Source organism: Podarcis gaigeae, assembly GCF_964106915.1.
Source record: "Podarcis gaigeae genome assembly, chromosome: 1".
Lineage (NCBI taxonomy): Eukaryota > Metazoa > Chordata > Lepidosauria > Squamata > Lacertidae > Podarcis > Podarcis gaigeae.
Window position 1 is genome coordinate 50,619,073 of NC_139678.1, and position 17,640 is coordinate 50,636,712.

The 17,640-nt window shown below is 40.9% G+C and overlaps 2 protein-coding genes across 3 annotated transcripts in view; both read left to right on the forward strand.

Moving 5' to 3' along the window:
• Positions 1 to 4,708, forward strand: part of HARBI1 (harbinger transposase derived 1) — a gene marked incomplete at its 5' end in the record, with an annotated part of 9,508 nt that extends 4,800 nt beyond the window's left edge. The window contains 2 exons of the mRNA XM_083755221.1: positions 2,603 to 3,302; positions 3,978 to 4,708. Of these exons, the coding sequence (XP_083611347.1) occupies positions 2,603 to 3,302; positions 3,978 to 4,354 (1,077 nt within the window). The 3' untranslated portion in view covers positions 4,355 to 4,708. The remainder of the gene's footprint in view (positions 1 to 2,602; positions 3,303 to 3,977) is intronic.
• A 3,813-nt stretch (positions 4,709 to 8,521) lies between these two features.
• The window catches only part of AMBRA1 (autophagy and beclin 1 regulator 1), a 136,785-nt gene continuing 127,666 nt past the window's right edge, over positions 8,522 to 17,640 (forward strand). The window contains exons 1-2 of one of the 2 annotated variants that reach the window (XM_083749371.1): positions 8,522 to 8,855; positions 12,829 to 12,903. The gene's annotated coding sequence lies outside the window, so the exon portion shown is untranslated. The remainder of the gene's footprint in view (positions 8,856 to 12,828; positions 12,904 to 17,640) is intronic. The other variant, XM_083749373.1, reaches the window with a different exon arrangement.

Here is a 17,640-nt window from a genome sequence, read left to right on the forward strand (position 1 = left end):
GTGAATGAAACCTTGAAAGTGACACATGAGAACCCAGCTGGATTAGACCACAGGCCCATTTGATTCTGTATTGTGCTCTCACACAGTGACTAACCAGATGCCTGGAGATAGCCTCCTTCTTTGGGTGCACTCTCTTCTTCAAACATAGTCTTGAGTGTCAGACGTGTATTTTGCTGCACAAAGGTTATTGCATGTTTTTGTAGACATACTCATATAGTGTCTCATGTATGTTACAAGACAAAACATTGCATTCTCAGACATTGATAATGATGCTACATTTCCTCCTAAATCTATTTATCTCAAAATGATGATAGGGATATTAATGACATATCAGTTACAACAGTTAATTGTGGGCTTAACAACTAGCTGCTAAATACCAGGAATAATTTTTTAAAGTAGACATATTGCCTCAGCTGTTACTGAGACAAAATAATATATTACACATATGTCAGTTGCAACTACTTTTGTATTCATCGCTGGAAAAAGGAAAGCATTTATCTTTTAGTCTCTTGGCTGGAATCTACACACATTTAGAAAACACTATGAAAATGCTTTTTTAAAAAAAGTTTTGAAAAATACATTGAATTTGGCATAGCTCACTCTCGCCATCTAGTGTCACATTTGTATATTGCACTCTACAACACATTTAAAATATTTTATTTGCAGCTGTGTAGCTGAGTCTTGGTAGCAGAGTCTGTATGTATGCTGGCACGTCTTCTGAGTTGGTTTATTGACGTAGGTAAAACCTGCCTTGTTTTTGACAACTTGCCTGGTACTCATGGGTGACCAGGAAATTCATGGTGAATGAACAGGTTGGTGGAGGAGGAGTGGGTTACTTGGTCTCTTTTCTGCCAGTCCACTTGGTTTCTTTGCTAGCCAGGCAGGAAGGAAAGCCTATTCTTTCATAACCACGAAATAGGCTAGTGAAGGAGGAGCATATATACCCTTCCTTCCTACATGCCCTTTCACTTAGCAAGCTGGTTAAAAAAGCTGCCTTCTAAGAGTCTAGTAGCTTGCATTTTCATGTTGGCCACAGAAGAGGGGACTTTCCCTCCTCCATGGCCACCATGGCAACACAGACCTCTGGCTTCTTAGTAAGCTGTGGTGGTGAGCTAATTACTTTTGTGGGCTTATTTTCAATGATGGCTAATACTAGGTAATCCCTCAGTTGTTTGGGGGAATTCACACCTTTGGTATCAGATGTTCATAGATGAACCAGACCAGATTCAATCCATTGGTTTTTGGTTTTTATTATTATTAAATTGTTAATCTTGTGAGTGCACAATAACACAACTATTATGAGAGAGGGGATGACTATCAAGCATTGTCCATACATTCAGAGGGACAGAATGTTATGTTTATGTAATGCAACACATGGGTATATGAAGAGGGGGAAATGCTTATTACATACAGGAATGAGGAGATAATGCAAACTATTAACATTTTGGCTCTTTCCAGCAATGGTCTCCAACTGAGAACAGAAAAATTCTCTTGTAGAGATGCCACCCTAAACTTATAGGCTATATCTGATACCAAAGTGCCCCTTACATTGCTATTTAATTAGATACCTACCTGCCTCCTTTCTATTATTACTACTGGGAGTCACTGGTAGACATTAAAAAACAGGATACAAGAAATACAGTATTACTTTGTTGAAACTTTGATTTTGCAAGATTGGAACTCCTTGGTTCTCAAGACAGCTCCTTGCCACTAGAATACGACTGACTTGCTTAACAATGGAAAAGAGTGGTTGGGTGAAGCATCTCTGTTTATATAACTTGCTCTTCTTAGGCACATAGTTTCAGTACATTTATCAACTCCAGTTGTTCCAGAATTCTAGATTTTGTGTGCACTTGGACAAACAGAAAAAATATCCTTGAGGGACAGCACAGCTTATTAACAAGCATTAGAACAAAGCAACTCTTTGTTTTTCAGTGCTGCACGTTTCTAAAAATATCACCAGCTTAAGTTTTGCCAATTCACACCCTCATGCCTCATACAGCCAATTAATTTTAATGCAGTAACACATAAAGAAAGAAATTTTCCTAGTCTTGTTTAACCGGTTCAGAGAGAGAATGTAAACATAGCACTAATTTATTGTGAAATATGTACTCAACAGTTCCAATTTTGCGTATGACCCAAGGTCAGTACTAATTGTGCATTCTTGCTTTCTCAAGAATGTCCCACGACCCTGTGTGAAATTATATACAGCTCCAAAAAAAATTCCACTGGAAATTTCCCAGAACTACGACCATGATTCATTGGCTCTTTCACTGAAATTAATAGCAGAATCCCATGGAGATAATATTGTCAACTTTTCTGGTAGAATGTTATCTGGTAGGACTCAGCCACGTTAATAGGACTGTGGGAAAGTTTTCTATATTTCTTTTCCTTGTGTTCTCAGGTGTATGATCTGGTCTCATAGCAATTAGTGTAAATGCCAAGTTAAATTAAAGTGTACATTTGTAAACTAATTTCAAAATCCTATTTACCTAAGCCAATAGGTTTATTTGTGTGTAATTAGTATGAAATTGACAGTAGAGTCAAGTAGGCTGTTAGGATCCATGTCCTCAATTTTCCTTTTTTTTTGGCTCCAATGTAGGTGAGTAGAGAGAAGAAAGATCAACCCATCATGGCTGTTCCCATAGCCATTCTTGATTGTGATCTCTTGCTATATGGTCGTGGGCATCGAACACTTGATCGTTTCAAACTGGAGGATGTGACTGATGAATATCTGGTGTCTATGTATGGCTTCCCACGTCACTTCATTTACTATCTGGTGGATCTTCTGGGTGCCAGCCTTTCTCGTCCTACACAACGATCAAGGGCCATTAGCCCAGAGACGCAAATTCTTGCTGCATTAGGTTTTTGCACTTCTGGTTCTTTCCAGACTCGCATGGGAGATGCCATTGGCATCAGCCAGGCCTCTATGAGCCGTTGTGTTGCCAATGTTACCGAGGCCCTGGTGGAGAGGGCATCTCAGTTCATTCATTTCCCAGATGATGAAGTGTCGGTGCAGCATCTGAAAGATGACTTTTATGGGCTGGCAGGTATGCCAGGGGTACTAGGACTAGTTGATTGCAACCATGTCGCAATAAAGGCACCCAGTGCTGAGGACCTGTCATATGTGAATAGAAAGGGCCTTCATTCTTTAAACTGCCTGATGGTTTGTGACGCCAGGGGAATGCTACTGAGTGCGGAAACACACTGGCCAGGCAGCTTGCAGGACTGTGCTGTGCTGCAGCAGTCAGCCCTCAGGAACCAGTTTGAAGCTGGCATGCACAAAGATGGCTGGCTACTTGGTAAGTTCTTTCTCATGACTGGCATCTTTGAAAGTCTATTTTGGTGGAACTTCTGTTTGGTTCTGTGACATGCCACATAACATTTATGTGTCAAAACTGCAGATTTTACAGTTCTCCCTCTATAAAAATAAATCAAACAAAGGTAGCATGAAACATAGAATCTTAGAGTTGGAAGGGACCCAAAGGTCACCTAGTCCAACGCCTTGCAATGCAGGAACCTCCGCGAAAGCATCAGTGACAGATGGCCATCCAACCTTTGATTAAAAACCTTCAAGGAAGGAGCGTCCACCACCTCTCATGGTCAACAGCTCTTACCGTCTGAAAGTTTTACTGAATGTTTAGTCTGAATCGCCTTTCTTGCAACTTGAATCTATCGGTTTGAGTCCTACCCTCCAGAGCAGGAGAAAACAAGCATGCTCCCTTCTCCATGTGACAGGCCTTAAGATAGTTGAAGATGACTATCATATCTCCTTTCAGTCTCTTCCAGGCTAAACATACCCAGCTCCTTCAAGCGCTCCTCATAAGGCTTAGTTTCCCTTGATCATCTTGGTTGCCCTCCTGGCTTCATACACATAACTGGCTTCATATAGATGCCTGGTTTTATTATCAGGTGATGTAATTATTTGCACTCTCATGTCCCTGTTTGGTTTGTGATCTTTCTTTTTCTTTTGACAGGTGATAGTTCATTCTTTCTTCGCACTTGGCTAATGACCCCTCTGCATATTCCTGAAACGCCTGCAGAGTGCCGGTATAACATGGCACATTCAGCCACTCACAATGTCATTGAACGTACATTCAGGACAATTCGGTCCCACTTCCGTTGTCTGGATGGGTCAAAGGGCACGTTGCAGTATTCTCCCGAGAAGGCCAGCCACATCATTCTGGCTTGCTGCGTGCTTCATAACATTTCTCTAGAGCATGGACTGGATGTGTGGTCTTCCCAAACGATGGGACAGATGGAACAGCCAGAGGAAGAATATGAACATATGGAATCACTTGACTCTGAAGCTGATCGAGTTCGTCAGGAATTATTACTCACTCATTTTAGCTAACATTACAAGACATACTAAGTTGGACATATTAAAAGACATGCAAACAATTATGATAGATCCTGATTTTCCTCTTACATTCAGCAAGAGAAATAAATGGGGATGCAACTATTGAAATTGAAATTTTGTGTTTGTATAATATTTTGCATTTAATATACTATTTTGGATTCATTGTGCACATTGCATCTGATTCCGTCAGTACTCAGTATTTCAGTCCCTGCTACTTTTTAGTGTCCAGCCTTATTGGAGGACCATTTATCAAGGACAATATGATATGGGAGGAATGCATATTCAGTTTAATATTGTATTTTTAAGTATTTAAAAATAATAAAATGTATTTTGTTTATGGTGTAACAGATTCGGAACACTTGTTTCAGTTATTAACTGAAATTCTCCAATATTGGTCTGTACAGACACAGCAGGTGCTTTAATTAACCCAACAGTTTAACTTTACCCTTGATAGTGCACTTTTCCATTGTCTCTTGAGACAGATGAATGCCAACTAACTAAACTGTAAAAGTGGCTTACACATGGTTAAAAATAGAAGCATTCCTCTTTTTTTGCTTGGTAACTTATCACTCTTGTCTGCCTTTTTTTCATCCAACAGCAACTGGATTTGTGTAACGGAAAGGGGAGTTGTTACTATATAGATTGAGGCAGGAGGGAAGGAATGGTTTGTGGTCCATTTTGTTGTCCCAGTAATTCCTGAGTCATCAAGAATGAGAGGTCAGAGCAAAAATAGCCTCAACAAATCTACAAAAATATTCCTTATGATCAAATATCCTTACCCAGTGTACCAACACAGTGTACCCCGCCGCCCAGTGTACCAACACAAATCTATGTAAAGTCTTAGCAATCATTAACCTAGAGATTAACCTCTCAATGTGGGTATAAGAAAGGTTTATTGTAGAGACCCCTACATTCTTCACAGAGACTTGCACCCCATGGAGTCTATGTTGGTGTCAGATTAGGGAGTCTTCTTCTTTGGCGATCACTCATAACCGAGTAAGATTGTCTTCCATAAACATGGTTTTTGTTTTTTTATAACAATTTATTAATTTTCCAAAAAGAACATAAAAAATAAACATAAAAACAACAATATATAATGGAGGAAAAAAACCATCATAATCAAAAATTTTAAACCATTATTTTTGCTTGACTTCCCTCCCCTCCCCCTCTTGGTTTCATTGTTTAATACTTGTTCGTGCATGTCCTTATAACCTTATAATCTTAATAATTCAACTTTTAAACTTTGTTCATCTTAATACAAGTGAGTTTTAAAAGTTATACTAACGTGAAAGTCTGTACACAAAGCTTAAAAGATGAGCATTAAACCTTTACCCCTTTTTTATTATTCAAAGTCCTCTTTCTGTCTTGGGTTCTACATTAACTAGTTTATCCTGTATAGTTCAATAGTTTAGTTTACCAGTCTTCTTCGTCTTCTTTAACGGAGGCTTATTCCTTCTGTAGGGGCTGGCTGGTCTTGGCCTGGCGTCCAATCTTGCATACAGGAACAATGTATTTTGTTCAATAAGTCCAACAAGTTCTGTACATCTCCATGTCATAACTTCAGTTTTTTTAACAACAATCATTTCCCAATTTGTTTTCAAATCTTTATATATCTTATCCCAGGCTTTTTTAATGATTTTACATTGCCACCACATATAATAACCTTTTATGCTTTTTGCTCTCCCTTTCTGTTTTTTCTCTATCACAGTCAAAGCCTCCTCACAGAAGGTATCATTTTTATCTTGGACCAAGTCATAGGCCTCCCAAATCAATTCACACAAGGTGTCATTAACTCATAAACACGGTTTTAACAGTGAGTTCGTAAGAGACTATGGAGGCCAATTCTGGATCCACATGTCCTTCCACAGCGGGGACATAGGTTTCCAGGCGGGAGTTGATCACTGTGAGGGTTTGCCAAGTGTGCTCTTCCTCTCTTTGGACCTGAGTTCCGAGTGTCTTCAAAGCCCATGACACCTTTGGTAAAGGCTGTTCTCCAGCTGGAGTGCTTGCAGTCCAGTGTTTCCCAGTTGTTGGTGTTTATGGTTTCCAGTGATGGGTTAAGGATTTGGTTCCAGCACCCTTTTCCCATTCTTAATTACTTCTACCCCAGGTGAGGCCCTGGCCTGGAAAAGAAGTCCTGATGTCACTCCATGCCCAGCTTTGTACCCAATCTCAACAATGGGGAACCTGCCCCCTCAAACCTGAGGTGGCGCAAAGAGCCTTGGCCCTTTGAAGCTAGTGCCTATGATGGGAATAAATTCTTACCTGCTTACAGTATTTGCCCTGCTCTAGATTCCATTTCTAACAGTGTAAGTCAATGCATGTCTACTCGGAAGTAGAGTTCACTGGGACTTACTGCCAGGAAGATGTACCTATGATAGTTGGTTTCCAGTCTTGGTAATGTTGCAGCTAGATCTAACTGTGTGCCAAATATATAGAAAGCTAGGAACCATGGCGAGGAAAAGCTTTTTGAACTCATTTGTAGAAAAATCGACTTTACTTACAAGATAAGTAAAATACTTCTGTAGTTTTAATTGTTTGCTATGGTATTTGAGAACATGCTGCAATGCTAGGATGTGCTGCTGTAACTCTGAATGAATGTTTGTCAGTCTAGCATTTAGGCAACAATGCTAATATATGCTAAACTCAGAAACCAGATTGAGGCAAAACTCAGGGACAGACTTTGGTAATCTGTTGTAACGTGGTGCCTTGGGTGAGGACAAAATTTGGTGCCATTCAAAATGGATCTTCTCAGTTATGGATCTTCTAAATTTTTCTCCCCCTCGACTTAGTGCCCTGTGCAGGGGGAATCACCCACACCACCCTAAATCTGGTGCTGCAAAACTGATTAGAAACAAGAGGGCCTTATGAAACTCAGACACCTACATGTACAACATATTGTTGCACAAGCAGGTGATGCAGGACCTTCATTAAGTACCTGTCCTTAATTATATTTGTGTTGTAATTATGATGCAGTAGCTCCTGATGAGATCATGGCAGAGCTGTCAGTGACTCTGAGAGCTAAGAGGACTAGATGGGAAAAGATGGGAAAAGCAAGCCTAAAGAGAGCCTAGTCTTAATGCAATCCTAACTTTGTCTACTCAGAGAAAATCCTATTGAATTCAATGGGGTTTACTCCCAGGTAAAAGGGGTTATGATTGCAGCTGTTGCACAGAGAGTAGTACATTTTGCTTTGTGAGTTGTTGAATACAAGCATTTGTTTCTTGTGCCTTTTATTAGTTTATTAGCAGAACTCGTACTATCCTCAGACACATCTAGAAAGTCTGCAGCAAAACCTTATGTAGGCTTACTCAGAAGTAAATCACAATGTGGTAGCAGTAGGAGGCCTCTTAAGTCTCTGTTTCAGCGTGGATCTATACACAGGAAAAAACACGATAAGGAAGTCACAAATTAAATCGTTATAACAAAAGAAAAAACACTATGTAAAATCTCATAGAAAAAGTTTGTTCTACAGCACCATCTGGTGTTGCATGTTTATAACACTTTCAAAACACTGTTGTTTTTTTGACTAATGTAGGTGAGTCATCCGTGCCACCAGTTTTAACAGCAACCCTGTGCATATTTACTTCATAACAAGTCCTGGTGAGTTCAGTGGGACTTAATTCTAAGCCAACGGCCATACATATAAAGTGTATGGTTTTCCCCAAATCCTAGCACAAACTACGGGGAAAGCTTTCAATGTGTGGTGTGGACGTGCACCTTTTTTCTGCACGAAAGAGTGTGCGTTCATTATAGAAAGTGGAATTGATAGTGTATGGGGAAATTTGGGAAATGTGATTTTTTTTTTTTAAGGGGAAAAAAATCCAGTGCGCAGTCATGGTTTGCCAAATAAAGTTATACTGATTTTTTTTTTTTTAAAGTTTTACAATAAAAATGTATTGGAGGCAGTGGTGGTTATTTATGGCTTTGATTTTGCGGGGGGGGGGTGTAGCCATTTTTAAAGAACATGTGTGGTACTTTATGGAGGTCCCTGGCAGATGATTACCAAGGGGACGAGGGCGATGTGAAGGTGAACATCTCCCCTCCACGTATCCCTCGGCTAAGGGCTCGTATCGCAGCAGACGATCTCAGAGCCCCGGAAGGAGGCGCCTCCTGACGCAGGCCTCTCCGTAGGCCCCTCCCCCTGCCTTCTTACCCCGCCCTCCCGGTCGCGAGGACAGCGCCGATCCCGCTCTCTGCGTTCCATTCGTCAGCTCTGCTCCGCTTTTTGTGCCTGCCGTTCGATTGGCTCGGCACTCGGCATCTCCGCACTCGGCTGCTTAGGTGCTCGGCTAGGCGCCCTGGCCTTGGTAGTAACTCGGAGCAGCAGCAGCGGCGGCAGAAACTGCAGGGGGAGAGGCCGCCGTCGGATTTGGGTTGTCCCTCCCTGGACCAGGCCCCGACCAGCCCGGAGCGTGCCTCACGCCACCGCTCCGGTCCTCTCCGGGATTCGAGGGCGCCAGGCCTTGGCCAGCCCCCCCCCCCGCCGCCTCAGGTAGGCTCTGGGCCTAGAGGCTCCGGGCCTGCTTCCTCTCTAGGGGGGTTGCCGGGCTCCCTCAAGCCGGCGGGGAGAGAAACGCGGCGGGTGGGGCCGGCCGGGGACTTGGGGAGCCTGAGGCGAAGGGCGGGAGGCGTTTCAGGAAGGGTCTCCTGGCGGCGTCGAGTTCCTCCGCTCCACCGCGGAGCCTCCCGCGGCCGCGTCTTTCTCGCGAGGAGGCTGCCTGGCTGTGGCCCCCGCGTCCTCCCCGCTCGGAGAACCGGCTAGCCGGACTCCTGGCGGCCCTGGCCTTCCTTCCCGGGACCCGCAGAACGAGGCTCTGAAGGCCCGCCCTGTGTTGTTTCCGGAGCCGTCGGTCTGAATACGGGGAGGCAGCGCTTCCTTAATTTAAAATACATTCGGTTCCCCTCCGCCCACGTAAACAGTCGGCCGCACTGTTCCCCCCCCCCCTTTTTCAGGGATGCGAGGAGGAATTTTCGCAGCGGGATGTCTGTTTTCCTGTGCGAATGTGGCTCCGAGCCTGCCCGCGCTTCCTTGAGAGTAAGGCCTGGTGGGCACGGGGACCACGACGGCTTGGCTCTGAGGAAACGAGCACGAAATTGCAGGGAGAGTTGGCTGTTAGCTCGCTGGGGTCTCTCTGTACACGGGTCTTAATTAATTATTATTAATTAAGAATAATTAAATGTGAAGAGGGTTGTGAGGCTTTGTATGTAGAAGAAGGTATTTGGTTCGGAGAACTCAAGCCTGTTTTCCCCAATGTTTTTATAACTCCATCCAGCCATATATTTAACACCATAATTGGGATACAGTTGTTTTTTCCGGTCATCAGGATTTTACAGAATTGTGGACTGGTATATGTTGGTGTGTGTGTGTGTTCTGTACCATGAAATTGCTTATTAGTTTTCTAAGCTGTGTGTGTTTGGTATGCTTTAAGGATTTGGACTTCACTGTGTATTGCGAGGAGAGAGTATGGCAACTAAGAATAAATGGGCTATGGAGATAGAAGAAAGGTAGCTTGGAGAAGAGAGTGTGCTAAATAAAATACTGAAGCCCTACTTAGCTCCCCCCCACCCCCCCCAATTCCAAGTTTTATTCGAAAATGGTTACTTTGCCCTCCCCACAACAAAACACATTGCAAGTTTGCAGGGAAGTACACTTAATTTTAGATAAGTTAGTTTGATGCTTTCTGTCTGAAACATGGATAAAATTAAAATGCCACTTTGGTTATACTGTGCAAAACTGGATGTTGCAACTTCTATAAGCCATGAGGTGATCCAAAAAACGTCTTTCTGAGGAAAGTGACAACAGAGCATACGTTTTCATAAATCTTATCGGTTTTGCCTGCCTGCATAAACCTGTAGTATTTGAAATTTCAGTATTTCATGCTCACCTGTCCTCCTTTGTTTTTCTGTAAATCTCAAAAGTAAATTCCACAAGTGCCTTTCACATTTGATTCAGATTTTTAAACACTTAAAGAAATTACCTAACATGTCACCTAAATATGTTTTCTTGCAGTTTATATTAACTGCTTCTTAGATCCAGAAAATATTTTTTCATTTACTATTTTCTGGAAGCTTGTTAATATTTGAATACTGGCAGCATGTTAGTCCTATCTCAGTTCTTAAAAGGCAGATCCTTTTAGTTTGTCTTAATGTGACTTGCTTTCTAGACTGTTTATCACTTTTGTAGTTTTTCTCTGAATCCTCTTCTGCCTATCATCATCTTTCTTTAACTGAGGTATCTGGGTAAACATAACACACTGAATGAAACTTCTCTGCTCAGCATTGCGTAGTACAGAAAGAACTACAGTACTTGATACAAATCTTATGCAGATACAGCTCTCAGGATGGCATTGTACTTTGGAGCTGCATCATTGCCTTCATTGCTCATTTCATTTGTTTACATTTTTCTCAGAAGTGTTATTGAGTATTGGAACATCTGCTTTTATAATTGTGTATTGGATGGGTCTCGTATATACATTTTACATTTGACCTTGTTGAATTTTACTTCATTGTTAACTCCTCCGCTCTTCATTTTGAAACTATCTGGAGTTGTTTTGCTTTTCATCCAATATGTTTACTGTTACTCCCATTTGTGTTGTACTTGCAGATCTGAATGAATGGATAACTACTTCATCCAAGTATTTTTTTTTAAATAAACTTGCTGTTGTCACCACTAAAATTATTTGGTGACAAAATGGTTTTGTATGATAAAACCAAGCAATAGGCACAGGAAGAACCAGCAGAGCAAATATTTTAGATCTAAAACTGATAAATAATTTATTATTATTATTATTATTGTTGTTGTTGTTGTTGTTGTTGTTGTTGTTGTTGTTATTATCATCTACCTTTTCATCAGACTGCCCCAAGGTGGCATACCACATTAAAAATAGATTAAAACAGATTGATGTTGCTAGTCCCCTCATAAAGCAAATGAAACCGAACTATAATTGCATTTTAATACAGTTTTAAAAAATATTTGTCTGTATATGCACAGTTGTAAAAGTTACAGGATTGAAATTTTTGAAGGGTGGTTATATAGCTGGCCTTCTCAGGGAAGCTGGGTGAGAAAATTTATGTTGAGCTTCCTTTAAGAATGAAATCTTGAAGGAAGTGCCGCTGAATTCTGTAGGATTTACCTTACTTCTGTAATTCTGTATTCTGTAGGATTTACCTTACTTCTGTAGGATTTACCTTACTTCTGTAGGAGTAACCTTACAGAGGATTGGAATGTTGCTTGATGAAGCTCCAGTAAGACTGAATGGCCAAAAAGACTGGGTTGTTAAAAAAAGAAATTAAACAAAGACATATCTACAGTATTATAATCTTAACTTTGAAACATAGGCAGGTGTACAGATAGATTCAAAAGGGTGAGCAAAAAATCATTACAAAAAAGGTCATGGAAAGTTTTATTTAATGTGAAATTGTCAAATAGCTCTTGACTGAGTATTTATGAGAGGCCCCTTTTGCAGAGGTTGACAGTATTGTGGAGTGCCTTGTTTAGGGTTTTCTACTGCTGCAGTCCTTCAGATAGGGGTGCCCAAACTTTTTTCAAAGAGAGCCGGATTTGGTGACGTGAACATGCATGAGGGATGACCAAAGTTGTTGAGCTTTTTTTACGATTTTACCACAAAGTTGTTGAAGTTGTTTTTTAGGATTTGACACCAAGAAATAAACTGCCACAGGGGCCGAATTAAACCAGCCAGGGAGCTAGATGAGCCCCCCCCCCCCGGCGGACTTTGGACATACTTGCTTTAGAACAGACCACACTAGTGCAGTTTGAGTGTCATTAAACCATATTTTAAAACAGACAACGGCTGCATGTGTTGGTTTGTGCTGCACAAAATTTCCCCCAGTGCCCTTTCCCCATTTCTGCCATGTTGCAGATGAGATCAACTGGCGTCTGTTTTGTCATATTTGAACCTGAGCTTATGGTTACTTCTCTTCAAACAAACCATGAATGGTAAATAAAGCCAAGAACAACTTTGGTTACCACTTTGGTTTGGAGAGAAGCAAACTGTGAGTCCGGGTTTGGACAACACAACAAGCTAAGCTCTCTGTCTTGTTTCATTTTCAATGCAACAGGAGCGGGGATGAATGCTGTGGACTCTTCTGAACAGTGTGCACCAGCACGTTGCTCATTCACATTACAACATCATTAGTTTAAAATATGGTTTAGGGTGATGTGTAAACTGGGCCATTGTGTAGTACTACTGCAGTCTAACAATGTAATGTGTATATTACATTGTATAATATATAGTTTTCACAAGGCCTTGTCTCTCAGAATGTTCTTTCTGAGTTGACAAATTCCAGACTGTGTTCTGTTGCCTTAACCCAACTCAGCAAAGTGCTATTAAAAGTGTGCTTACTAGAATGATCATTTTATTATCTCTTTTTCATTTTGTCTTTGTCATTTTTGCCACTGTGAAGTATAACCCAAACTTACTTTCCCTCCTTCATGTCTTCTTCAGATTGTCATTCAGGAATGCACTAGTTCCAAACCTGCCAAGTTCTATCATCTGTGGACCTACTTTTCCTTTGTTTTGGTAAGAAAAATCTTAGAACTATTCTTTGATCTGTTATGTATAGAGTTGCATTGTAAACAACTGGACAGTCTCATCAATTCACATTCAGTTAACATAAATTTTAGGCTTGAGAAACTCCATGGTAAGTATCCCCCTTAAGTATAGGAGCTGGCTTTTTCTGCATTCATTCTTTGTAGATTTTTAAAAAAGATTCTCCTTTTCTTAACCATGTGAGCATCAGCATTCAGACTTAAAAAGAGATGCATTGTTTTTCGTGTTTTCTCTGTTGGCTTGAGCCTGACTTTAAGAACTTTCCTCCCTTTTAAAAAACGTACTATATATAACTCATTTAACTTGAGTAGTCCCTATTAAAAAGTAAATAAATAAATAAAGCAGAATCACTTCTTCAAATGTTGCAAAACTTATTTGGGGAGTAGGGGAGAAAATTATTTGGCAAGTGTGTGTGTGTATGTGGGGAGTTTAGTATCATTACCAAATGATTCGTGATTCAGCAAACTTCTGTAGCAAATGGTAGGACCAAGTTTCCCCTGACTTTTGTCTGAGGAGAAGATGGAATTTCAGACTATAATGATGTAAATGTGCATCCAAATGTGCATCCACAGCAGGAACATCTGGACACATTTTAAAACTAGCTTTTGCTATTGCAACATTGATTTTCTCTCAGAAAACTCAAAATTGACCAGGCCTGCACTTAGCTTATAAGAGAAAACTTATTGTACTTCACAGTTTGGTAGGAAATTGTTTCTCAAACTGAGAGTGCCAAACCACAGCAGAGACATTGCATGTGGTTCCACAGAAATAAAACTTGTCTATTATGACCTATTACATGGATACAGATGCATGGATTGTATGAACTGAAATGGGACAATTAGTTGCAGCCCTCCAGCTTTTTAATACAAAGGCCTTTGGAAAATACATTCTCATATGTGGGAATATGACTTCCCTCCCTTTTCCTCTAGAGTTGAGGCACTTGCAAGAAGTGGTACTGGAACTAACCTAACTCCCACTGTGCCAGAGGCTTTGATTGTTTTATTGTTCACTCATCTCTAGCATATGCTTCAACTGAAGTAGTGTCCACAGTTCAGAAACTATAATAAAACGTGGTTAAAACCAACCAATGTAACAAGATATTAAAGACATGTAAAGCAGCTGCTGAAAGTAAATTAGCTCAAGAACAGATCTACAGCTGCTGCTATTTTAGCCCATCAAAAGCATCTTCTTAAATATTCACTGCCTGTGAACAGTCATCAAAGTAGGGGCAAAAGAGACTATTGTTAGAAGGGTATTCCATAGACTGAATGGTACAGTGGAGAAGACCTGGATCTGTGCCTTTCTATTTCACATGTGTGTAAGAAGGGACATGAACAGAGTCTCCCCAGCAGGTTGGGAAATTAGAGATGGGGAGGTATTTATGGAGGAAGAGACTTTCACTGGTATGTAGGATCCAAGCTGTACACTGCTTTAAAACTGAGAACCAGCACTTTAAATTGGGCCTGGAAGCAAATAGGCAAATAGTGCAACTGATAAAACAGGAGTAATATGTTCTTTATAAAGTGTACCCATCATAAGGTGAACGGTTGGCTCTTGCACCATCTGCATCTTTCAAACAGGAGGCAGTCCTGTGTAGAGTTCATGGCAGTAATCCAAATAGGTTACAAATGACAGAGGCTAGGTGCCAGTTTGAGATGAGCAGCCAAAATTCCCTCAGATGTTACTAATAAAGTATATTAGGGAATTTGAACACTTGTTCACATACATACAGATATCTGCTATTTTGCTGCCTATTCTCAGTGCTGTGAACAGTTCATTAAAAAAAAACTTTCTTTTCCACCTTTGGATCCAGAAGGATTTTCAAGGTGGCTTATATAAAATAATGGAGTATAATTGCGTTAGGGCTGCTTCTGCGCCTTGCAACATGTGCTGTTCTACAGGCAGTACTACAAGTTCTTCCAAAACAGTTTTCATTACCTCATTCTTTCCTTTCATCCTGCAGAATGCAGCTCCCATGCTTATATCTAGGGCAGCAAGATGGAATCATGTATAACCAATCCTAAAAACTGCACTGGTGGTTTGTGTTCCACTGGGCCTAATTCAAGTTATTAGTAATAGCTTGCAAAGTCTTCAACAACTCAAACCTCCATTTCCTGCCAACTTGATCCTTAAGATTAGCAATGGGAGGCTATTGCAGCCCCCCATCAGGATTTGGGGAGCAAGAATCTGTAGAAGGGCCTTCTCCATAGTGGGACCCGAATTCTAGAATTACCCCCATAGGTATGCCTGTTGCCCCCACTTTGGTTTTCAGACGTCAATTAAAGACATTTTAATTCATCTAGGCTTTTGTAGTTTAAATGTTTAACCCTTGGCAACAGTACTGTAACCAGTGTTTTAATGAGTTAATAATTGTTTTGTTGGTACATTTTTACTGTGTGTGTTATGATGGATATATGTTTGTACATCACCCTGGGCTCCTTTGGAGGAATGATGACAAACAAACAAACAATAGAATGGCATCTCATTCTCATGGTTGGCAAGTGATTGGTCCTTTGTCTGGTTTCATGCTTATTATTCTCTTTCCCAGGACTCTAGGACTTGTTGCTGAGCAGGGGCAGAGAGGGAGGATCCAAGTGCAGCAGCTGTACATTGGGTCATCCACTAAGCAATAGTAGTTGGTCCTGTAACTTTTCTCAGTACAGTGGTACCTTGGGTTACAAACACTTTGGGTTACAGACTCCACTAACTCAGAAATAGTACCTCAACTTTACCTCAGGATGAGAACAGAAATCGTGCGGTGGCAGCGGGGGGCCCCATTAGTTAAAGTGGTACCTCAGGTTAAGAATGGTTTCAGGTTAAGAACAGACCTCCGGAACGAATTAAGTTCGTAACCAGAGGTACCACTGTATACTTTTAGACTTGCATTTCTTTGAAACGCTGCTAATTATTTTCATACAAAATGCCAATAATGCACAATTTCACTGTTCAGATGCTTTTGCAGGTTACAATTCATTCATTCATTCATTTGGAGTATTTACACCCCACCTACTAACCAAAGTAAGCAACTTACAATGTATTTAAAATATAGCAAAATAGGCAAGAGTTACCAGACAGGCAAAAGTGTTACCACATTCCCCCACCCCCAAATGTCCCTGCTACTACTTCGTTTTTGAAAATTTGGGCTAGAGCAGATCTAATGTTGGTTAATAAGAAAAAGGTCCAGTTCAGAGTTTTGAGGTGCACACCTCTGTTCATCACTGTAAATTAATGGTTACCTTCTGCTTACTATCTCTAGAGCCATTTACTGTTCATGTTCTTGTTGTCTTGTAGTTTTATTACTGAAGAGCTATAGGACTCTAAATTTGATTTGCTTTCATTAGCTAATCCAGTTGCTCACAGAATGTTGTAAGACGTCTTTGAGGAAAACAAGAAAGCAGATGCTGTTGCAATCTGTGTGAAACTACTGGGACCTGTTTTGGCTATTGGTAGTTTATGCTAATACTGGCCTGCTGCTGTGGACCTTAAAACAGTGGGTTATAGCTTCAAAATAACAAATGAACTTCATTGCATTAAAGAGTTATGGCAAGAAGCATGTTCTGATAAGGGAATTAAGTTGTGCATGACAGGAAAATGAAATGTTGCTGGAATTTTATTGTTTAAAATTTGCAGTTTCTTCCATTTGGTTGAGTGAAATTGAGGTGCTCAGCCTCTTATTTAACTTTAGAGGACCTTGGTGGGCACAATTGCCTTGGAAGTACCAACTGCTAGCAGGGGACAACTGGCCTTCATCATGGGGCTGAGTGAGTTCCAGCTGCTCGCCTCTACTACTATGCCTCAAAGGACCTGCTGCCTGGCAACTGCCAGCAAGAAAATACTGCTTCCCTCATGGAATGAGCAAGAGCCAGCTGCTCGGCCATGCTCCTTTGCCTCAAGATTTTAGTGAGGGCTGTTCCTGGTATGACACCATGGAAGAGCAAGGATGCAAGCAGAAAATGCTGCCTAAATAATTCTGGTTCCATGCAGTTACTGTGTAGTTTTTATTTCTGTAAGCCACTTTGAGAGCATCTCAGGGAGCATCTTGGGATTATAGAATGGGGATTGAAGTACGGTGGTACCTCAGGTTACAGACACTTCAGGTTACAGATGCTTCAGGTTATAGACTCCTCTAATCCAGAAATAGTACCTCGGGTAAAGAAATTTGCTTCAGGATGAGAACAGAAATCGTGCAGTGGCGGCGTGGTAGGCCCCATTAGCTAAAGTGGTACCTCAGGTTAAGAACAGTTTCAGGTTAAGAACGGACCTCCAGAATGAATTAAGTTCTTAATCCAAGGTACCACTGTATTCTAAATAATAGTAAATATGGATAGGGATCTTCACTCTCTTGTAATGTGATGATTTATTCTCTGTTATTAGGGGACATTTGGTCTGCTTCTCCCTGTGTTCTAAAAGTGGCTATAAGAATAAAAGGACAACTTTCCAGTAGGAATTTTGCAGCTTGTGGGGCAGCTTTTGATGTTTATGGCAAGGATTTATTGGGTACAGTAAATGCTGTCAGGGAGTGTGGAGGTTAGCAATTTCTCAGTGCAATACTGCCTTGCCAAGTCATCCTTGTTCTGGTCCCCCCCCCCTTTATAGCCATTTATATAGCTGATGAATGCTGTATTGTGACCAGTGTCTTGGGTTTAACCTTGTGTAAATTGCCACTTTTGACCTGATATTAATATGGATACTACAATAGCTCTGAGA